Genomic DNA, 24,438 nt, shown 5'->3' with positions numbered 1-24,438 from the left:
AGGCAAAAAAGTATTTTTCACATATTATTTATTATAGTTATTATTAGATGATTTATTATAGCTTAAGAGACCCAAATGCTTTTCATCATATTTTCTGTTTAGACTTTCTGAAGTTTGTGGAGTCCAGTGTTGCTTCCAGTTCTTCCTTGTAAAAAGAGCTCTATTTTTAAACAAACCTGAATATGTAGACACACAACACAAATTAAGGAACGTGAATTAAATTAAGCCAAAGAGTCGAATAGAACGCCAAATGATATGTCTGATTTAGTGAAAGTAAACTCTGAACAATGCCTGGATCTGATTCTTAAACTCCCTTAATTATCATCACTCTCATGACCCCCCACATTAAGGCCCCTATCAGAAACATTTTATTTCTTCTGTAAAATTACAATTTAAAACCATTTAAAGTTTTGTTGTGGCAACATTGCAATGCAGACATTGCAGCATGTTTCTATATAAATATAAAACTCAGTAAGAGATCGTTCTAACCTGAGAGTTTCCAGTTTACAGTGTGAACTCTTGAGTCCATCAGAGAGTTTCTCTATGGAATCCTGCAGGTCATTGTTACTGAGGTCCAGTTCTTTCAGGGAGTTGTTTTCCAGGTTCAAAACTGATCCCAAAGTTTCACAGCAAGGTCCTTGAAGTTTACAATAAGCAATTCTGCACAAATAAAGGCATTTAAAATGTGAGGGATTTTTTAAATGCAGAAGTTTTAATAAAAGAGTTTAAGAAACACTGACCTGAGTATCTCCAGTCTACAGTGAGGACTCTTTAGTCCAGCACAGAGTTTCTCCAGACCTGAATCCTGCAGGTCATTTCTACTGAGGTCCAGCTCTTTCAGAGAGTTGTTTTCTGATTGTAAAATTGACTGCAGGGTCTCCCAGGATTTTTCACTGAGTTCACACATAGCAAGACTGTAAAAAGATAAGTAAATGCAACACACTGATACTCAGAAGAACATGTTTTAATAAATAAAATAATAATTAATAAACAGGTAGTTTTGAAGGCACTGAATACCAAGTTTATCATTTTAAAAAGAAATAACAGAATTCTGACCTGAGTCGCTCTAGTTTACAGTGTGAATTGTTCAGTTCAGCAGAGAGCAACTCCACTCCTGAGTCCGTCAGGTCATTGTCACTGAGGTCCAGCTCTTTCAGAGAGTTTTCTGACTGTAAAACTGACTGAAGAGTATTACAGGACTGTTCACTGAGTTTACACATAGCAAGTCTGTAAAAGAATAAAAACACGTTTTACACAACAATCAGTGAAATATGTTTTAATTTAATAAAAATACCCTAAATGTTTACAGGTAGGGAATTAGAAAAGACACTGAATAATAGGTTTTGAGAATTCTGACCTGAGTATCTCCAGTTTACAATGTGAACTCTTCAGTCCAGCAGAGAGTTTCTCCATTCCTGAATGCTTTAGGTTGTTGTTAGTGAGGTCCAGCTCTTTCAGTGAGGAGTTTTCTGATTGTAAAACTGACTGCAGATTCTCACATGAGTGTTCACTGAGTTTACACACAGATAACCTACAGAATGCAAAGAAAGTACAGTAACACACACACACACACACACACACACACACACACACACACACAAACACACACACACACCCCTCCTTAAACAACTATCAAAGATGTTACTGAAACATTACAAATGACCTACATATTTCCCAATTTACTGATTTAATTAATGGAATCATGATCAGTATAATTTAATGAATTAGGATAATTAAAAGTACAAAGTGAAACACGCTGCTACAAAGCAAAGTCAGAAAAAATATATAATGTAAAGTAAGTAACTGCATAAATATTCTTTTCTCTTCATTGTGTATTTGAAGAGGAAATACTGATGAAATCTTTCAGGCACAAAAAAAATTTCAATGGAGGACAGTACGGCTGAGAGATTTACAATGGAGGACAGTAGGGCTGAGAGATTTACAATGGAGGACAGTACGGCTGAGAGATTTACAATGGAGGACAGTAGGGCTGAGAGATGAACAATGGAGGACAGTACGGCTGAGAGATTTACAATGGAGGACAGTAGGGCTGAGAGATGAACAATGGAGGACAGTAGGGCTGAGAGATGAACAATGGAGGACAGTAGGGCTGAGAGATGAACAATGGAGGACAGTAGGGCTGAGAGATGAACAATGGAGGACAGTAGGGCTGAGAGATGAACAATGGAGGACAGTAGGGCAGAGAGATGAGCAGTGGAGGACATAAGTGATGATAGAAGAGAGGTGGAGGACAGTAGGGCAGAGAGATGAGCAGTGTAGGGCAGTAGGGCAGAGAAATGTGCAGTGGAGGACAGTAAGGCAGAGAGATGAGCAGTGGAGGACAGTAAGGCAGAGAGATGAGCAGTGGAGGACAGTAAGGCAGATAGATGAGCAGTGGAGGACAGTAGGGCAGAGAGATGAGCAGTGGAAGACAGTAAGGCAGAGAGATGAGCAGTGGAGGACAGTAAGGCAGAGAGATGAGCAGTGGAGGACAGTAGGGCTGATAGATGAGCAGTGGAGGACAGTAGGGCTGATAGATGAGCAGTGGAGGACAGTAGGGCAGAGAGATGAGCAGGGGAGGATTCTTACTCTATTTTTAAATGATCTTCAGATTTTTTTCAGATGTTTTTAAACAAGCATTATTTAGCCCAGTTAAAACAGACTACATTTGTATCTTTGTTGTGATTTGTTACAGAGTGAGAACAGTAATCGCACTGGGGTGTGGACCAAAACAAGCACACCAAGACCTGCGAGAGGAGGTGTTCTTGGTCCACTCCCAAACAAAATCTGGAGCAATTCTGTTTGTGGCCAGAATATGTTCCGACCTTTCAATCTCTACAATGCACATCACTACATTTTTTAATGTGCGATGCACCGACCCCACGATGTATCATTACAACCCTAGTTTGAACAAAGACCAAATGTCTGTTTATGCAGTTTATACTTACATATTCTACATTTGTTGTGAATGCTTTTAAACTCTATATTTGAACGAAGTGTGTGTGTTTGTGTGTGTGTCTGTGTGTGTGTGTGATTATCGATAATCGCTTTAATTTTCACCCCTACTAAATTCCAGTCTAGCTTTTATCTGGCAACCACCACACTGCCAGACTGCAGGTCATCAAGCTTTGATCCACAGCCATATTAACCAACAATATGATATTTTTTCATCCCACATGCCTTCCATTCTCTTCCAGCAATAACACCTAACAACCACTCTGTAAACACCCGGTACACCATGGCAACCTCCTATCAACCAATCCCTTTCCATAGCAACTACCAAGCAACACAGTAGAAACCACCCAGAATACCATTGCAGCCAACTCACTGGGGGTTCTGTATTCTGTATTTTCTATGTTTAATCTTTTGCCTGACTCTTTGTCCTGTGATCACGTTTCTGTAAAGCTGCTTTGTGCCAACACCAGTTGTAAAAAGCGCTATACAAATAAATTTGATTTGATTTGAACTAGCAACACCATAGCAACCACATAGCAATGACCTAGCAATACAATAGCAACCATCTAGAAACCATTTAGCAACACCACAATAACCACATTGAATGTCACAGTAAACACCTAGCAACACCTTAGCACAGGGGTGTCAAACTCATTTTGGCCGAGGGCCACATTGGCATATTGGCTGTCCTCTGAGGGCCAGATGTAACTTATAAATGTAAGAAAATGTAACCAGATGTAATATAAAATGAATGTAATTACTCCTTAATGTTAAATAACTCTCAATATATTATTTATTCAATCAAATATTACAGTTGCATGGAAAAAAGCTGAGCCAGTCTGGAGCGTTTTTAAAATTTTTAAAGTTCTTCTGTGTATGAAATAAAGATTTTTAACCCCACTAACCGGATAATACAGCTCTCTGCAGTTCATCTTTCAGCCCAAGCAGCTAACAGCAGCAGTTTAGAACAGCCGTCACGGAGTCACTGCTCGGATTACATTATAAACAGGTCAGTTAGCGCGCTGCTAACCTCAGGATGTTTATAACTACGGAGTTTAGTGGACACACCACGGCTGCAAGGTTAGACTGTTGAAGGCTACTGAAGACTATTAAAGGCTATTGGAGGTTATTGAAAGGGTTATTGGGGGCAGAAATCAGTAAAGGCTGGTTAGATAAGTGATTCACGTCCTCGTACTTTGCTGTGGTGAAACTGCGACTAGCGCTGTCACAGTGATGTTTATTAACGTCATTAAAACAGATTTTGTCAGGTACTGTCTTATAAATATTTACACAGAACTTATATCTCTTCTAAAAAGCGTTTATTTTGGTCAGTAACACTCTTCGTAACACAAAAGGCATACCGGTCTTTCACCTTGAAGCACAGCCGTCCGTCTGCATCAACTTCTCTTTTCTGGACATTATGGGATAAACATTTGTATGTCTCAAGTCCACCCGCGAAGTTACGCCTTCCCTCCGGCAGGGTTTCCACATCAATGACTACACTGCCGTGTAGTGGCAGTAAGCCGTAACTTCGCAGGTAATACAATGGACAAGCATTGTGGGAAATGTAGTTTTTGGTCAAAGCACGCTTCTGACCTATTTATTATAGACAAGATCTTACAAGCTCTCGCGGGCCACATAAAAGGACGTGGCGGGCCACATTTGGCCTGCGGGCCTTGTGTTGGACACATGTGCCTTAACAAATACCTAGAAACAGTGGCGCAAAAAGGGGGTATGTGGCCTATGCGACGCATAGGGGCGCTGCACTAGAGGGGGCGCCAAATCAAAGCCCCAAATAAATTTCCTCTCCGGAGAAACAGCCAATCAGCTTGCTGGTTGACGCTGAGGAATTTAAAACGTATCCCCCCGCCCTACTGACAATTTTAAAACGTAACCCCCCCCCCTCCCCCCCCGCTGACGATTTCAAAACTCCCCCCCCCCACGCTGACGATTTCAAAACGTTTCCCTCCCCCCTGCTGATGATTTTAAAACGTATTCCCTACCCCCCCTCACGCTGGTGTTTTTAAAACGTATCTCCCCGACCTCTCCACCCCCCCACCCCCCCACCCCCCCCCCCTCCGGTGATGATTTTAAAACGTACAGCTGGCACATCTCAGTTTGGTGTAAAACATTAAGAAAAACTCAATTACTGACAGATATTTAAAGACTCTAAAGGTGGACATGAAACATTTCAGTTTGTACAAGTTTTCTGAGGGATTAAATTTAATGGAATTTATTTGTGGGGGATATTTTTATATAAAATGTTTACACACTAAATTATAATATATTTATGTTTGTTACGTTTGCAATAGTGCGCCGCCATTTTGCCTGTGCAGCACGGGTGACGTCACAAGGTTGGTTGGTTAAAGAGTCCAGGTACATAGCTAGCGGTCACGGTTAAGAAAAAGAGCTTGTTGTTTGTGGAGATTGTGGATGAAGATGAAGCTGAACTAGGCTAACGTGAAGCATTTGCTCAGAGATCTTTCCTGTATAAACCTGAGCAAAAATTTTTAGATGCTTTTCTGAGAGCGAGAAGTTTTGGAGGTGTCTCTGCTCTTTCTACGGGAGGTCCATGCAGAAACCCTGCAGCCCGTCAACAGCAGGTACTGCCATCCAGTTAACTAGCTTAGCTTCTTTATATACATTTAGCTATTTAGCATGTAAAGTCCAGAGTTTATTAAGACTGAATGAAACGAACATGATTTAAGTGGATATTGAAACACAGGCGCTGTTTGGTTGATAAACCGTTCTGTGTGGAAGTTAGAAGGCTTGCTGGGTAGCTAGCTTCATCTAGTAAGCATTAGCTAGTTAGCTAGTGTTGGCTAGCTATGGTAAGATCGCTGGATACGTAGCAAACACTAGCTATGTTATCTTTTAACTGTCAGCTTATCTAGATTTTCGGTCCCTCTCACTGATCTGCTGGAAGGGCGCGTCGTTTAAATATATTATAGTGCATTAAATAATATATTATTTAACAAGTTCCTTTGCAGAAGATAAGTGCCATCCTTTAAACATAACTTTATCTATTTTTGAAAATAACCTCCACATTTAGTCCACCCTTTAAAACAATTATCTAAGGACTTCTGGAATGCAGAAGAATCTTTGTGTATTTTCTATGGTCGTGGCTTTTTAAATCTTGTAGACTAAAAAAATAATAATTATACCAATAATTGTTTTAAGAAAAACATGAAACCAAAATATCAAAACTACATCATGGGTTTCTTCAGTCCAGCATAAATGTTTACAGTGCTGCCACTGAACTATAATATTTAATCTGTAATTCTGACCTGAGTATCTCCAGTTTACAGTTTGAACTCTTTAATGCAGCAGAGAGTTTCTCCATCCTTGTTCCCTGCAGGTCGTTGTTACTGAGATCCAGCTCTTTCAGGGCGGAGTTTTCTGACTGTAGAGCTGTACTTAAGGTTTCAATAGCCTGTTCAGTGAGATTACAGCCAGCTAATCTGCAGAAGAACAAAACAGATCAGTATAAAGTCAGCATGGCTCATTTAAGAAAGATTTTTATTTAGGCTTAGCACACATACAGTGCTGAGAAGCACTGGGTGGCTGAAACCTATTACAACACATACTGGGAAATCATATAGAATTAAAAAGGCTACCAACTCTCACAGTAGGTTGGAACAATAAATATACAATTACCCAAACTTGGCATAACATCAACTATATGGCATAAACAATAAGTAGCCAACACTCTTATTAATTCTGAACTGTAATTACATCTGAAGCTGCAGTTTTAGTTTGGAAAGTGGGCCAGCAGTGCTTGATGGGAGGGAGAGACTCTGTGCCCCTCAGCACCTCCTCTCTTAATCCTCCACACTCACACAAACAAGCTGCAGATAATATTTTAATATTATATCATTATATCTAATTATATTATATCTAATATTTTATTCTGTAACAACAGTCACTGCAATACAGTAATAATATTTTAGTGTTATAATCTGTATAATAAACACTCACTGAGCCTTCCTGCAGTTTGATACAGCTGGAATGAGTCTCCTGTATCCTTCCTCTGATGTGCTGAATTTGTTCAGGTCCAGCTCTTTGCGGGGATTCTCGGTGTGGAGACGCATGTAGGTTATAACTGAGCACTGTGTAGGAGAGAGCTGCTTTTTTGAATATTTATCTGGAATCAGAGACAGACAGCAGAACACTGATCAGACACTGCTCTTACTTAGTGGCTGGTCTTCAGTCAAAAAAATATTTATGTTAAAAGATCTTTTATCCAATACAAAAAATGGGTGGGGTTGTTTTCTTTTAAGGGAAGCGGATGTAGTAAATATAAAAATCACACCTGAGACCAGAGAAAAAGGAAGAAGTTGACTTATTATTTGTATTGGAGAACAAAGAAAGGAGGAAAGAACTGTCCTGAGAACCAAATTTGTGGAAAATATGAGCAATCTCCAGAGATCGTGATGTTCCTTTGTCCACAGTTTGCAACATAATCAAGAAATTTACAACCCATGGCACTGTAACTTACTATCTGTCGACATTTGAAAGAAATGAAACACTATGGCAGGAGACCCAGGAGGAAACCACTGCTAACACAGAGACATTCAAATCTCGACCCAGGACTGAAAATCCTGAGCCTAAACTTTGTTCTATACCTGGGACGTGGGCAGGAGAGCTTTTTTTATATAGTTTTATTTCTAATTTTACCCATTTTCTCACCAATTTACACGGCTAATTACCCAACCCACTTGTTAGGACTCCCCCCCATAACTAGTAATGCCCCCAAACACCAGGAGGGTGAAGACTAACACATGCTTCCTCCGATACATGTGAATCCAGCCACCGCATCTTTTCGAGCCAGCACGCTCTGAGAAAAGCGCAGCGGTTCCGATACATCAGCTCACAGACGCCCTGTGCTGTGGACATCACCCTAGGAGTGATGTGGGAAGAGAGCGCCATCTACCCACCCAGAGGGAGCAGGGCCAATTGTGCTCCCTCTGAGCGCAGCTTCATGGCAAAGCTGCATGAGCGGAGGTTTGAACCTGCGACCTCCTGCTCATAGTGGCAGCGCTTTAGACCGCTGGACCACTGGACCACATAGGAGAGATAGTGCCATGCATGCGACACATAAATTGTTGGCCCCTGGGTTCAGATATATAAACAGCTTGTGTATAGTCCTGATGATCATATTGTCAAGCGGGTCCAGGGGTATGCTCCCCTGGGAGAATTTTTTAATTATCATGTTAAATTTAAATATTTAACTCCGGCTGCAAAGCAGATAATTTCATAATATTTTAATGAGGAAATCAACAAAACCAGAGTGAAACTAAACCAGACTCACCCACCGTTCAGCCCAGCATTCACCCCGGATCAGTTTAAAATTAAATAAAAACGAAAGCAGTGATTTAAATTATATTATTCTGTCGATCAGAGATGATCCTAAAGAAACATTCTGCTGTGTAAAAACCTGTTCGCCGTCTGAACGTAAACTTTAGCGTGGCATGGTATTCCCAGACTTTAAGGTTGGTTATTGCTTGATGCATAAAGAAATTACCTTAAAACAGACACAGCCCAACGCAAAAGCTCCACACATTGGTCCCCACAAAGTGTTCTTCTGAATTTGTCTACACACGGGTGTGTACACAGAGGCCAGGAAACACATTTTACTGGTAACTAGTAACTAGTAACTAGTTACTTTTATAGTGGAGTAACTCAGTTAGTAACTCAGTTACTTTTTTGGAGGAGTAACTAGTAACTATAACTAACTACTTTTTCAAAGTAATGTGCCCAACACTGTAAACAACATATGTTTGTTGCAGGGATTGTGTTTCCCCACAGTTCTTGATGCGTAAAGTATAAAGCAGCTTTTAGTCCGTGCTGGAGGAACATCCAGACATGCTAGCGCTTCTGCTGTTAGCTGTACTGAAGCTCAGTAAAGATGTGCCTCTTAGATCCAGAGATCTGTCAGATTCTGGACGAGCCTGATACATTTTTCACATGTTGGTATGCCAGAGATCGAGCACAGCGCCGGAACGCTATCAGCTCTGCAGACTGCATTTTGCTAAAATTCTGAAAAGTTCTGAAGTGGCCAGTGGACAGATCTTAAAACTGCTGTTAGGAGAAGAAACCCTACAAATATTGGAGTTTTTAGTAAAATAATATGAAATATGTTTTTTCCTCTCTCTTTTGATGTGTTGTTAAAGCAAATAAACATGTGTAGAACAAAACATGTAATTGCAATAATTTTCTGGTAGTGTGTGTGTAGTGAAACATATTGCTAGCGGTAAACCTTTGCAGTATTCATTGCTATAAAAGTGAAAGTAAAAAAAGTAAAAAGAGTAATATCCTCATTAACTATGTCCCAGTAACAGCCGAAGTACAAAGAAGTCACAACATCAATGCAAAAAATATGAAAAAAAAGAAGGAAAGATTCTTATTAAACCTCAGAATCATATTCATAATGACTTTTCCTTCACATTCAGCCAGTTACTGTATCACAACATGTATTTTTACTGGTAGAAGCTTTATATTCAGCCAGGTACTGAGAGAGCTTCTAAATCAAACTATAATTACTAATGCCAACACAAACAATGAGTACAGTTACTTTTGTCAAGCACTTTAACTAATAGGCTTTTTAGTAGCATTACTGTAATGCTTTATATCGGAACAGATTATATTTGAAGTAGATAATATAAATTTTACCCCAGCTGTTCAACACAAATACAAACCATAAACACAGATAAAATCGATGAAGTTTGATGAACTTTAGATAACTTTAAATGTCAGTGTGATTCTGGACTTTTTAAAAGGGAGCACCCACTACCTTTCATCATAAAAACCCATGATATGCCCATCTGTCACATTACATATTATTACTACGCTATTTTCACCATTAAGTGTATTTTCTTCTCATGTGGTTATGCTAAAAAAAAGCTGCGATACACAACCCAAACATGACTATAATCCTTAAAGTAAGTGAAAATGATTAAAATAAAATTACCTTTTAAGATGTATGCTATAAAGGCAGTTAAAATAACAGCAAAAATAAAAATGCAGATAATGGCAATCTTCCAACCATGAAATCCTTTTCCTGAAAAACAAACCAGATACAAATTACTGTTTATGTACAGAAAGATCTTTAATCATTTGAACAGTGATGCGATTCTGAAGTTTTGTCTTTGTTCTCAGTGGATTTTAAATAAAACATGATGTGAATGAAGTGTAGATGTCAGATAGTTTGACAACAGAACTGCAATTACAATTTAGTAATTGTTCACATTCTTCACTTTATTGTATTATCATTATTGAATATATACTATACATTAGGGAGAATCAGTAAAGATAATGCCGTTTCTTCTTTGAGATGCTTTGCTCAGCCTTTATTCCAGCCCCCTTAGGTTGATGCTTGTTTGAGCTGTTTTCTGCTTCAGTTTTGCCTTAAAAAGCTTGTGGTACTTTAACTGTATGTTCCAGAAATGTCTCATCTATACCGTAAATTCCCATTGTATCATTTTGACTGAATCTGTGCAGATATTATGTCTTCATATTGCAGAATGTTTCCTGCTATTTGTATCTGTAGTCTCCCATGGTTACCCATATGGTTTGCATATTGAAGTAAAACACATTTTATTCACAGTGGAAGATGAAAGAGAAATTGTACAATTTTTTGAAAAATCTCATTTAGATTTAGATTTTTAAATATAAAAAAGAGCATTTTACAGAGGTAGAGTCTCTCCGAAGCAACAATAGACGGGAATCGACCAATCTGCCAACAACTGTCGAAAAATCTAATTTTAGTAAAATGTTCCTTTCCTTTGGATTCCTTTTGGTGAGATAAATAAAGGATCATCTTAACATATAAAGCTGACTGTCGGTATTAAAGATGGATGATCCGTGTTCTTGGGCCAATCGCGATACCAATCTTGGCCAGGGCCAAATGCCCCATAGACACCAGGCCAACAACAGCTCCCCCTAATTATGGCCACCTCTAATAAAAAATGGGAATCTAAGTTCATTGTAAATAAACGAAAGTGCTTAATTGACCAAAGTAACAGAGTTCAGAAAAAAGTTTGTGTTGTGAAAATAGTTATATGTTTTTGAATAGGTACCCCATCAACATTGGCTGCCTCACTGCCTGTTTTCCAGAGTCATCTTACTGCTTAAAATAGGCTGCATTTAGTGTTAAAAAAATGTTGTTGTTATTATTAAAAAAGTTACTATTTTAATAATAACAACAATAATCTAACATTCTGGCTTGGCTCCAGCTCCGGGTTTGTTACTACACATATAGAACTACACAGTAGAGCTTCAACAGAAAATCGCTGCTTATCCATCACTAAAAACTTTCTGATCATGATTCCTTTAGATTTCTGACTCCTGCTGATGCTGTGTTATCTAGCAAGCTATGCTACTCACTGATTGGGCTGAAAATAAACTGTTAAATCTTTATTTTCCTTCCACCACAAGGCGCATTAGAGTTGCATTTATAGGTTGGATGAGGAATTGCAGCTTCCTGTGAGAGAGCAGCTTCAGCTCCTGAATCGGATCGGCTAAATCAAAAAAAATATCAGCCGATCACATAATTTGGCTAATAATCGGCCGATACATAGCTGATAAACCTTCCCATCTCCATGTACTGAATTCTGGCAGGAGCACTGCCTGGCCTGGACTTCTGGATCTATAGCCCTAAACACTGTATGAGACCCGAACCTATGGGCGATGAAGGTGCACCTATGGGGCTTAAGCTCCCAATGTTTGTAGCAGAGCTTCCAGTCTTCTGTTTATCATCACGCTATAATGCATGCAGTTTTTAGTGCTGCTTTTCACTCAGCACACTTCACTTCCCCTGACCTGTCCCCCCAGTAGAGAATGTGTGGAGAACTTCAAAATAAAAAAATTAACAATGACACCATTATAATTAGGTCACAATTAACAGCAGGTATGACAATAATAAACACTGTTAAATAATATTGCAACTGGTTATTAGATTAGACTCATTAAAACCTAATGAAACATTACCACATTTTAATGTTTAAGAATGTAAGTAATACTGAACTGGGACATTAGTTCAAAAAGTTTAATAATCAATAATGTCTTAACTATTATCAATTATTGATTAGTTTTGAAATTATGTAGAAGGATTATGTAAAGTGCCAAACACAAATGTTTAAATATTTAATATTTAATGCAGAAAGTCTACAATTCATAAGCATCTTGGCTGCTTCATTCAAACCCACAGTGGTGTTTTAAAAAGGCAAAATTACAAAAAAAACTGACACAATTAGTTATGGGCCTGACTGTGTGCATATGTCAAAAGTATAGATATCTTATAATAAAAAATAATTTATAGCTTGGAGTGATTCCACTGTTAAATGAGATATGAAATGGTACCACATTTTAAACATACAGAAAGCTTATAACAATGAATAAAGACAGATTTTGTGTTTAGTGCTGAGATGAAGTACCCATCACTGCATAGTTTATACGTACAACAAAGATGTAAAATCATAAGTAATGATGAACTGAAATTGTGACGTTTCTCACCTTTAACTTCAACATACAGAGTCACATCATCATACCAGTCAAATGATGTAATCAAACACTTGTAAGCTCCATCATCAGAAGGTTGGAGTGCTGACAGTTTCAGTGAGGCGTTTCCTTTCTTCAGTTCTTCTTTAAACAGAGCTGTTCTCCCTCTGTAAGACTCCATCTGATCTCTATTTCTGTCTTCAAAATCTTCATACAGGTGAACTTGTCTGTCCGTCTCATGCAGTCTGATCCACTCCACCATCATATCCTCAGCACTGATGTTGGGTTGGAGAGAACAGGGCAGAATCAGATCTTCACCAGCTTCAGCAACAAGAGGAGCAGCTGGACCCACAACCTTAAAGCGCTCTGTAATATAAAACAAACAGGACAGCAAAAATTATACACTATATTGTAGTAACAACCCTCTAACCACCTGTTGTATTCTCTGCAGTTTATATATTGTATATTGGGAAACAATCTATGAACATTTGGTTTTAATCTGCATTTAACCACCAATATATATATATATATATATATATATATATATATATATATATATATATATATATATATATATATATATATATATATATATATATATATACAGTGAGTCCAAGAAGTATTTGATCCCTTGCTGATTTTCTTTGTTTGCCCACTAATAAAGACACTATCCTTCTGCACTTTTAATGGTAGATATATTCTAACATGGAGAGACAGAATATCAAGACAAAAATCCAGAATATAATTTTAAAGAATATATTTTAATTAATTTGTATTTCAATGAGGAAAATAAGTATTTGATCCCTCTTGCCAAACACACTCAATACTTAGTGGCAAAGCCTTTGTTTGCAAGCACAGCGGTGAGACGTTTGTTGTAGTTAACCACAAGTTTAGCACACACACCAGGGGGAATTTTGGCCCACTCTTCTTTACAGATCCTCTCTAAATCATGAAGGTTGGTGGGCTGTCGCTTGGCAACTCTGACCTTCAGCTCCCTCCATAGATTTTCAATCGGATTGATGTCTGGCGACTGGCTGGGCCACTCCATGACCTTAATGTGATTTTTCTTGAGCCAATCCTTTGTTGCCTTTGCTGTATGTTTAGGGTCGTTATCATGTTGGAAGACCCAACCACGGCCCATTTTCAGATCCCTGGCAGAGGGGAGGAGGTTGTCCCTCAGGATTGTGCGGTACATGGCTCCATCCATCTTCCCAGTGATGCGGTGAAGTAGCCCTGTACCCTTGGCAGAGAAACACCCCCAAAACATTATGCTTCCACCTCCATGCTTGACGGTGGGCACAGTGTTCTTGGGGTCATAGGCAGCATTTTTCTTCCTCCAGGGTGGAGTTGAGGCCAAAAAGTTCAATTTTGGTCTCGTCTGACCACAAAACCTTCTCCCAATAACTTGGTTCATCTTTCAAATGATCATTGGCATACTTGAGGCGCGCCTCCACATGTGCTCTCTTCAGCAGGGGTACCTTTCGGGCACTGCAGGATGTGAATCCATTGTTGCGCAAAGTGTTGCCAATTGTTTCCTTGCAAACTGTGGTCCCAGCTGCCTTCAGGTCATTTGCTAACTCCTGCCGAGTGGTTGCAGGACGATTTCTGACCGTTCTCAGCATCATTGCCACCCCACGAGGCGAAATCTTCTTTGGAGCACCGGGCCGAGGTCTGTTGATTGTCATGTTATACTCTTTAAACTTTCTGATAATTGCACCAATAGTTGTTACTTTCACATCCAACACCTTACTAATCTTTTTGTAGCCCATTCCAGCTTTGTGAAGGTCAACAATTCTGACTCTGAGGTCCTGTGACAGCTCTTTGGTTTTACCCATGTTGGAGACTTGAAATCTGTGTGATCTGTCTGATTCTGTGGACAGGTGTTTTTCACACAAGTGATTAGTGAGAACAGGTGGCTTCAGGTCAGGTAACAAGTTGATTGGGAGTGTCTAACTGGTCTGTAAAAGCCAGAACTGCTAATGAATACTAAGGGATCAAATACTTATTTCACTCCACGAAATACAAATCAATTAATATATATTCCTTAGATTTATTTTCTGGATTTTCTTTTTAATATTCTGTCTCTCCATGTAAGAATACATCTACCATTAAAAGTATAGAATGATCATGTCTTTATTAGTGGGCCAACGAAGAAAATCAGCAAGGGATCAAATACTTCTTGGACTCACTGTATATATATATATATATATATATATATATATATATATATATATATATATATAAAAGAAAGTTATTTTACTACAGCTCAGCATCCAATAGCATAATGTTTACTGTCAGGGTTTCAGGACAAGTCAGATGCTTTCAGATGTAAAAATATAAAGATTATTTCAAGAGTTGACAGGTAACACAGCAGGGTTTAAGCAACACAAGAGTAACCATATAGCAAACAGTTCTGATCTTCTCAACTGAAGATGTTCAGTGTTTCATTTAGCTCGGAAAAGCTGTTCGCCACTGTCGTGTTCGGCTGCTTAATTTTTAGCATCAAAGGTTAACACTGGTATTACCAATAGCTATATGCTGATATTTTAAGCTCAATAACTGTGGACTCAAATAACCTGTATCCATAATCCACATATATCATAACCTTCATGCAAAAAAATACAAAATATTTGGCTAAATTATCACCTCATGATGCTGCATGGCCACCTGTGTTAAATCTCCTACACCCTCAGTTGATCAGATCATTTGATTCTTCTCCTTTAGGGTAGTGGCCTATGGCAAGAGTCTGAATTAGGCTAATTTATAGTTTATTAAATTTAAAATAAATGTCACTTTAATAGCTTTCCGTGATGGTTATCTTCACTAAAGTAATTTACACAACTGAGAACTCATCCACTAATTGGTAAATAAGAGATTTTTAATATAATATAAAATTTACTTTTTATTAATGAAGGCTATACATTGTGCAGTTGTTTGGTCTTAATAAATGTTTTTTTTTTTTTCGTTTTTTAGTCTGCATGAGTGGTTGTTCTCTCTTGAATTGTGTATCAGATCCAGATGCAAATACCTCAAAATGAAAGCTGAAATGTTGATCTTTTGTGTCATTACTTTTTAATGTCAACCCAAAATGTCAGTCTACAGCAAAAAATAAATGTATTGGTATTACAGTCCCAATACTTTTAGATGGGAATTAAGAAATTAAGACTGAAATTAAGAAATATATTGTGATATAAACTGTTGCCCTATTGTACCGCACTAACTTAAAGATCTGCTACAGCTATGTGGTGTAAAATGCACGTGGGAATTAAATTCTGGAGTCTGAGGCCTTCCAGACAAGTCTGACATAGCATAACGCCTTCATATTGATTAAAACTTTCACCTAGAAATACTTCTTCCCAAAGTGTCTCATACTGTGTGCCTACATTCAAAATTCATTACTGGAGTTTAATACCAGCTTCTGATGTGTTTTAGGCCATTTTCACACCTATAACTCTGAAGAACTGCCTGAAGGTTTGTGTGTTAGTTACATTTGCCGAAAGCGCACCTGTCGCCCCTGCAGGACACAGGATCACCTGACGTGGCACCTCCAGGCAGCCCCTTCCAGACAGACAACCCAAATATTGAACACACCTGAGGACTTTTAACCCACCTAAGACCATTTAACCCACACACACTCATCACTGAGAATTGTTCGGTTCGTCCTGCTTTACCTCTTTGTTTTTGATTGAGCTCGATATTGACCATTTTCCCGTGCAGTGTAAACCCAAACCTAACCAAACCAGTTATTATATACAAAGTAACAAACACATGAAACTCGGCACGGACTCTGGTCTGGACTTTCAGGTGAAAAACAACCTTGGTTCAGGCAACTGTTCAGCATTCACACACACATTTGCAGCAGAAATACACAAACCTGACATGGTCTCCATTAGTCCAGAGAAAGCCACTAGAATCACCCAGAGAATCTTCATCTCTGAAAGAGAGATTAAACAGAATTACTTTTATATGCACACACACATTATATATATATATATATATATATATATATATATATATATATATATATATATACAGCAAAAATTAAGGTACTGGCCTCACTGTTCTAATACGAATACGTATATATACACACACACACACATATATATACACTACCGTTCAAAAGTTTGGGGTCACTCAAACAATTTTGTGTTTTCCATGAAAAGTCACACTTATTCACCACCATACGTTGTGAAATGAATAGAAAATAGAGTCAAGACATTGACAAGGTTAGAAATAATGATTTGTATTTGAAACAACATTGTTTTTACATCAAACTTTGCTTTCATCAAAGAATCCTCCATTTGCAGCAATTACAGCATTGCACACCTTTGGCATTCTAGCTGTTAATTTGTTGAGGTAAGCTGGAGAAATTGCACCCAACGCTTCTAGAAGCAGCTCCCACAAGTTGGATTGGTTGGATGGGCACTTCTTGCGTACCATACGGTCAAGCTGCTCCCACAACAGCTCAATGGGGTTCAGATCTGGTGACTGCGCTGGCCACTCCATTACCAATAGAATACCAGATGCCTGCTTCTGCTGTAAATAGTTCTTGCACAATTTGGAGGTGTGTTTAGGGTCATTGTCCTGTTGTAGGACGAAATTGGCTCCGATCAGGCGCTGTCCACTGGGTATGGCATGGCGTTGCAAAATGGAGTGATAGCCTTCCTTATTCAGAATCCCTTTTACCCTGTACAGATCTCCCACCTTACCAGCACCAAAGCAACCCCAGACCATCACATTACATCCACCATGCTTAACAGATGGCGTCAGGCATTCTTCCAGCATCTTTTCATTTGTTCTGCGTCTCACAAACGTTATTCTTTGTGATCCAAACACCTCAAACTTGGATTCATCCGTCCACAACACTTTTTTCCAGTCTTCCTCTGTCCAATGTCTGTGTTCTTTTGCCCATCTTAATCTTTTTCTTTTATTAGCCAGTCTCAGATATGGCTTTTTCTTTGCCACTCTGCCCTGAAGCCCAAAATCCCGCAGCCGCCTCTTCACTGTAGATGTTGACACTGGTGTTTTGCGGGTACTATTTAATGAAGATGCCAGTTGGGGACCTGTGAGGCGTCTGTTTCTCAAACTAGAGACTCTAATGTACTTATCTTCTTGCTTAGTTGTGCAACGCGGCCTCCCACTTCTTTTTCTACTCTGGTTAGAGCCTGTTTGTGCTGTCCTCTGAAGGGAGTAGTACACACCGTTGTAGGAAATCTTCAATTTCTTAGCAATTTCTCGCATGGAATAGCCTTCATTTCTAAGAACAAGAATAGACTGTCGAGTTTCAGATGAAAGTTCTCTTTTTCTGGCCATTTTGAGCGTTTAATTGACCCCACAAATGTGATGCTCCAGAAACTCAATCTGCTCAAAGGAAGGTCAGTTTTGTAGCTTCTGTAATGAGCTAGACTGTTTTCAGGTGTGTGAACATGATTGCACAAGGGTTTTCTAATCATCAATTAGCCTTCTGAGCCAATGAGCAAACACATTGTACCATTAGAACACTGGAGTGATAGTTGCTGGAAATGGGCCTCTATACACCTATGTAGATATTGCACCAAAACCAGACATTTGCAGCTAGAATAGTCATTTACCACATTAGCAATGTACAGAGTGTATTTGTTTAAAGTTAGGACTAGTTTAAAGTTATCTTCATTGAAAAGTACAGTGCTTTTCCTTCAAAAATAAGGACGTTTCAATGTGACCCCAAACTTTTGAACGGTAGTGTATATATATATATATATATATATATATATATATACATTCGTATTAGAACAGTGAGGCCAGTACCTTAATTTTTGCTGTAGACCTTTGGGTTTGACATTAAAATGAGACTAAAGCAAAACATTTCAGCTTTAATTTTCAGGTACCTTCTGATTATAACCATCCGTTTTTACTGTGAGCAAAAGTACTAGATCATGTGACTGTCTGGTGCATTTTGTTGCCCATGTGTGTCCTGATAAATTGATATTCAAACAATAAACAAGGCTAAATGTTTATAATCAGATTTAGATTTGGGTTTTATCTGTGCAGACAGATCATTTGTATTTAGGGGTGTAACCAATATGAATATTAGAGAGCTGTCTACAGGTAAAAACAACCAATTGTGAAAATGAATCAGAGCCACTGCACAATTATTGGTCATAGCCAGTACATCAGTTTGTCCTAAAGAAGAAAGTGATGTTCCAATAATTTTGCTTACAAAAACAATGGGAGGTTCAAACAAAAGATGCTCTTCTGAATTGTGTATCAGATCCATATTTCCATTACTGTTTTGTGTACACCAGTCTCTTAGAACAAACTATTACCCATTGACTCCACTACCCTGTTTGACATCACCTAACTTTTTATGTAACTTTTATGTTTCGTTTGACATACAAAGTTTCCTTTCATTGTTTATAGTTTATTTCAGTGTATGACCTTTTTCCTGTTTACTGTTTATAATTGTTTGTCTTGCCCTTGTTATTGCATGTAATGACCCTGGACTAATTCGCCTTCGTCTGGAATGATCCTGTTTGTTGTATTTTTGACTCTTGTTCCCAACCTTGCCTGTTTTGACCACTTATTAGAACTGTACCTGTTTAATAAATCCATATTACTACAGTGGTGTGAAAAAGTGTTTGCTCCCTTCTTGATTTCTTTTTTTTTGCATGTTTGTCACTTAAATGTTTCAGATCAAACAAATTTAAATATTAGTAATTTTTAAGTGAAGGTTTTCATTATTAATAGGGTTGTGCCAATGGACGATATCATCGACCATCGTCATTTATGACCCAACATCGTGATGGATGGTAACTTTTTTGTTTTTCCAGAAACATGCACTGACCTTCTTTAGGTCTCCTTCACCTAAAACTTTAGCAGGGATTGTACGGAAAATGATAAAATCAGGTATATAACTGAATTAGTCAGGGATGAAAATTACAGGCCCGTAGCCAGGGGGGATCGAAGGGTTCGTTCGAGTTGAAGAATATTAATATTTATAGGCTTAATTGCATGTTGTGTGCATTTTGGTCTTACAGTTTCCTTCATCTCTAAACTGCACACCTACAGCACACTTTTATTGTGTCTATTGCAGCCATACAATACTATGCAAAGACCAGTTCAGACATCATGTATCTCTGTGCAGCAGTGCAACCAAGACCACTATAGCAGAAGTGTTTAATCCACAGACTGTTGCTACTTCTGATGCACGTCCAGCTCCCCCTCTGCCAGCTACTCCTGATACACCTTCTCCCAGTTCTGGTCTTGCTTCCTCTGTGCATGGTATTAATTATATTAATTATTATATTTTCTCTCAGGAAAGTTCAGCGTGTTGAACGTGTGACTGATGAAGGAGATAGAATGGGCAACGTCTCCTTTGAACAGGTGTGAGGGTGTGGATGTGTGTTTTTTATTTCGGGTTAATTTAACTGGGCCATTTAAAATGTTTTACTGTTGTGGTTTGTTTTCAAAAGTCTGAATTGGGCTGAAAAGATAAGTTGACATTATTTGAAATTTCGACTTGACCTAGTGTTGACTAGTCATTTCAAGGGCATTTGAAGCCCATAAGCTATTGGAGTGCTATCATTTTAAAGGGATAGAAAAGCAGAGAGCTGTTTTGTTACGTTAAGGCAGAGATTAGTCAACAGAATGACGCTGACTACAGTCTTCAGGCAAAAATGCTAGCCATTCCTACAGTAATCAGAGATTGGGGATATGATTGAAATAATAAGTGCCAACTCAGATTAATAGAATACCAAAATAGTAATTGGTTGCAGCCTTAGAATGTTATCTGGTCATTTTTTTCAATTACTATAATTTTCATGAATCAAAATCTACATGCTTCTATAATGTTTTTCACAGGTGCCCCTTATTCTCATAGATACAGTTCTGGAAGAGGGTGACAAAGCTTTTTTAAAGCTGTCACTGGTTTGTCGTCTCTTCCGGGACATTGTTTGGACAACAATCATTCCTGGCCCGGGCACATTTCGAGTGGCTTGACAGTAAGCATGATATTTCAGTACAGTTAAGATGTTTGTTTTCCGTTAGAAAAGGAATTACACTCACTGATTTTAAAATCATTTTAAAATTCTTGATTTTTTTAAACCTACAGGTGTAGTGCCATGAAAACATCACAGTGCTGCATGTAAAGACGAGTTTCGCAGGATGTACGAACTGCAGTGCTGCCAGAACTGTCAAGAAACTTATAAAGACTGCATACTGGGTATGTTTGTTCTAAATAAATTTTGATAATTTTTTCCTGAGGTCAGAAATTGGTACGTCAATATATTTAAGGTATTGGGGCTTGAGAGATTGTTACTTTGTGAAAGTGTGTGCTTTTACTTATATTACAGGCTACGTTGGGCATGGGAGACGAGGGGAGCTTGTGGCATTTTACAGCGAAAACGAGCACCCTGGATTCTGCAGCCAGCTTCATGAGTGGCTGGGTGTGTGAGTGGCTGGGTGTGTGAGTGGCTGGGTGTGTGAGTGGCTGGGTGTGTGAGTGGCTGGGTGTGTGAGTGGCAGGGTGTGTGAGTGGCAGGGTGTGTGAGTGGCAGGGTGTGTGAGTGACAGGGTATGTGAGTGGCTGGGTGTGTGAGTGGCTGGGTGTGTGAGTGGCTGGGTGTGTGAGTGGCAGGGTGTGTGAGTGGCAGGGTGTGTGAGTGGCAGGGTGTGTGAGTGACAGGGTATGTGAGTGGCTGGGTGTGTGAGTGGCAGGGTGTGTGAGTGGCAGGGTGTGTGAGTGGCAGGGTGTGTGAGTGACAGGGTATGTGAGTGGCTGGGTGTGTGAGTGGCTGGGTGTGTGAGTGGCTGGGTGTTGCATTTTTAAATAAAGACTTCTGTATTTGTTTGACCAAAGCATGTAACCAAACATTTTAAAGGCTAGTGTGCCAATAAATGCCAATAAAGATATTGTATTAGCTTGGACAAAGTGTTTGTAAATGGAGTTAATTTCCCTGGGAACTACTGTCAGCCATACAAAATTGGGAGAGGAGAAGCAGGAAAGGGATATTATTATTATTATTATTATTATTATTATTATTATTATTATTATTATTGACAAAATAGCTATGTATACATATGATATTTTAATTTCTGAAACCACAGCATTTGATATATTGTACTCTATCGTTATACACTATCCAGCATACCATTATTACCACCTGCTTGTTTCTGCTTCTATTATTCTTTTTTTTAGCTCCAATTAGCATCTAGGACACTTTAGTTGCATAATGGTTTACTGGTGTATAATATACAATAGGTATAAAACACTGTTCACTCTATTAGACACTTCTACCAACAGCTGCTTTACATTGTGAGTGAAAAGTCAGAGACAGAATCTTTAAATCTGTTGCTGCACAGTTTGTTGCAAATCTGCAAATTCTTCATCAGTGCCCATGGGATGCTGCCTACTTGATGCTGAATACAGGACGCTGCCCACATGATGCTGGTTGATGGAGCATTTCCTGTCCAGTAGTGACAATGAGGTGTTTAAATTCTCCAGAGGCACTACTTTGTCGGATCCACTCATACCAACACAGCTCTTAACACCACTATGTCAGTGTCACTGTAGTGTTGTGAATAACCAACAAGCCACATAATAGCTGCTCTGTGGTGGTCCTAAATTGTATGCTATACAGTGCAGCTGTGTCATTCTCATCTGTAATATTTTCAGCACTCTGTTGACAGTGAAGATGCAGAATTACTTCTAATATCATTATTATATATTAGCTATGACTATGACACAAATAGCCTTCCCCCTGCTGAGTGGTGATAAGAAGCACTCTGTCTATCTGTAATATGAAGTATAGAGCATTACAGTACAGAGAACAGGTGTGATCTAACAATCAAACACTTTAATAATCAGATGCACCCTTTGACCAGCCTCTACCAGTGCAAAGCCATGATTGATAATGTGCTCTTTATTTCATATGGAACATAACCAAAAACTGTATATCGTAAATTTTAACTTTATATAATAAGTAAATAATGATTCCTATGATAGCTAATCAATAATTCTGGAGATATTTACCAGTCTAAAATAAATTTATAAAATCTACACACTCTGGCAACTAGTTTAACAAATTTAAATGTAAGGATTAATGCAGTGAAATAATGGCTTACTCTGCTGGTGAGTGGGACAGATTAATGTATAATGTATTGTGATATACAGGACAGAGGCAATTGATCTTTTGGAAACAGCAAACCGTTGTATGCAATTATTTGCTTATTGTATAAAATAAAGGAGAAATGGCACACGTGATGAAAAAGAAGAGCAAGAGTTCCCTCTGTTACACAGAATGAGTTACCAGCCTCATAAACCACAAGTTAGCAGCATGCCATATAAGTAAAACAATAAAATCATACACTTTTAAGTTCACATGATTCCTTATGTATTACTTTATTTACAATGTTAAACCAAAAATGAATGAGAAAGTGTTTCCAAACTTTTGGCTGGTACTGTATATATAGCCTATTTTTTGTGATATCTGTGCATTACACTACAGCATGTGTAGTGCTGTAGCCAAGGCTACGTGGTGGAACTACTCACAAGATATGCGTAAATTTAGCGCAACATCGGTGTTATATGCGTATTTCACGTGGCACACAGTGCTTCTTGAACAAAAAAGTAGGGGGGTTGGCGTACAAGAGCACATGTGGGCGGGGTTGGATGTCCTTCCTACAGGGTGCAGCGAGACGTACTTGGAGTAGTGACGAGTAAGAAAAATTTTTAATGTTTCTCTTTACACATTTAGTTCAGACTGTTTTACACCAATCCAGTAGGTGGCGGTAATTCCCCCATGTCTGTTCTTAGCTTGTGGAAAGAATAAGAATCAGGGGAAAGTTACTTGAGAAAAAAGAAGACAAGGAGCGAAAACGGACAACAAACGGCGGTAACATTGTCCCAAAATATTGGTGACTTGTTCAAAAAAAGGCCCAAAATCGGTAAGCTGCTGAGTGCAGGGCTTCTATTTCTTTACAACTCCCCTGCGTTAAAAGTGCCGGGCTCGGCTTAGCCCAATAGTATAATTGTACATGTAACACCGGATTATTACTGTTATTATTGTGATAACTCCAAAGTCTGGATTTTAGTTGACTTTTAAGAAATGTAGGTTAAGTGACAGTAACATTCAGTCACTCACTCTGCAATGCTGACGATCAAGCTAGGGTGTATTTTACGGCCATATATAAAATACAGTATTGAGGTGTAAAAAGGGGGTTAACCTCTTAACACGCCCTGGCCCGCCGGCGGGCCAGAAAAATATCATATTTAATATCTGGCTGTGTTTATGAATACGTATAGGTTCAATATAGACACCCAATATGCCATTTTAAAGCCTTTCAGTTATCTAGCATATTTAAACGTATCTCCTTTCAGAAAATAAACATTTAGGGCGAAATATGCCTAGTTTATGAAAGTTATGAAACATTATTTTCATATTTACGTTTTTCTTACGTACATATTTGATCGAATGCGGACATGTTATAAACCATTCGAATCCGTCTCCGGATTAAGGAACTGTGTTTAGAGTTTAAATCTGCTTGTGTTTCGCTTTGTGGTTACCTCAGGACACTCCAGACACACACCCAACCCCCTCCAGCGCTTCCCCCACACTCTTACCTTCAAAACGCCTCCAAACTTAAATCCATCAATCCAGTCACCAGTAATTCTATATCCAAACAGTGCATGAAATAATTTGAGGCAGAAAAAAATAAAATAAACTGTAACGCGTTATTAAAAGCGGATTATTGGTCGCTCCACGAATCCACGCATATCTAATGAATCAGCAGACCCTCACAGACCAGACGGTATGCAAATGAGCTCTGTCAGCCAATCAGGCGCCGAGTTCAGCGAGCTGAAGGGAGGGGGGGGGGGGCAACGAAGTCCCAGCACAGTTGTAGAAAGATTTGAATAAGACAGAACACTTCAATTTATATTATTATTAATTCATGTTTAAGTTTTAATGACAATACCGATAGTGTTCCTAATGAAGTAATTCTTATCTA

General features: G+C 38.7%; 1 protein-coding gene and 1 long non-coding RNA gene across 2 annotated transcripts in view; one reads left to right on the top strand and one right to left on the bottom strand.

Moving 5' to 3' along the window:
* Nucleotides 1–24,438, bottom strand: part of LOC125785892 (ribonuclease inhibitor-like) — a 330,748-nt gene that overhangs the window by 21,760 nt on the left and 284,550 nt on the right. The window contains exons 6-9 of the mRNA XM_049470091.1: nt 1,358–1,531; nt 1,057–1,227; nt 741–914; nt 490–660 (exon numbers count right to left, since the gene is read on the bottom strand). Of these exons, the coding sequence (XP_049326048.1) occupies nt 490–660; nt 741–914; nt 1,057–1,227; nt 1,358–1,531 (690 nt within the window). The remainder of the gene's footprint in view (nt 1–489; nt 661–740; nt 915–1,056; nt 1,228–1,357; nt 1,532–24,438) is intronic.
* On the top strand, nt 19,421–20,991 carry LOC111190918 (uncharacterized). Its single transcript, XR_007428198.1, has 4 exons — nt 19,421–19,815; nt 20,312–20,432; nt 20,543–20,653; nt 20,784–20,991. It is a non-coding gene; the product is annotated as an uncharacterized LOC111190918 (long non-coding RNA).

The sequence above is a fragment of the Astyanax mexicanus genome, chromosome 21 (genome assembly GCF_023375975.1).
Source record: "Astyanax mexicanus isolate ESR-SI-001 chromosome 21, AstMex3_surface, whole genome shotgun sequence".
Lineage (NCBI taxonomy): Eukaryota > Metazoa > Chordata > Actinopteri > Characiformes > Acestrorhamphidae > Astyanax > Astyanax mexicanus.
Note: the sequence above shows the minus strand (reverse complement) of the source record. Positions and strands in the feature narration are given on the sequence as shown.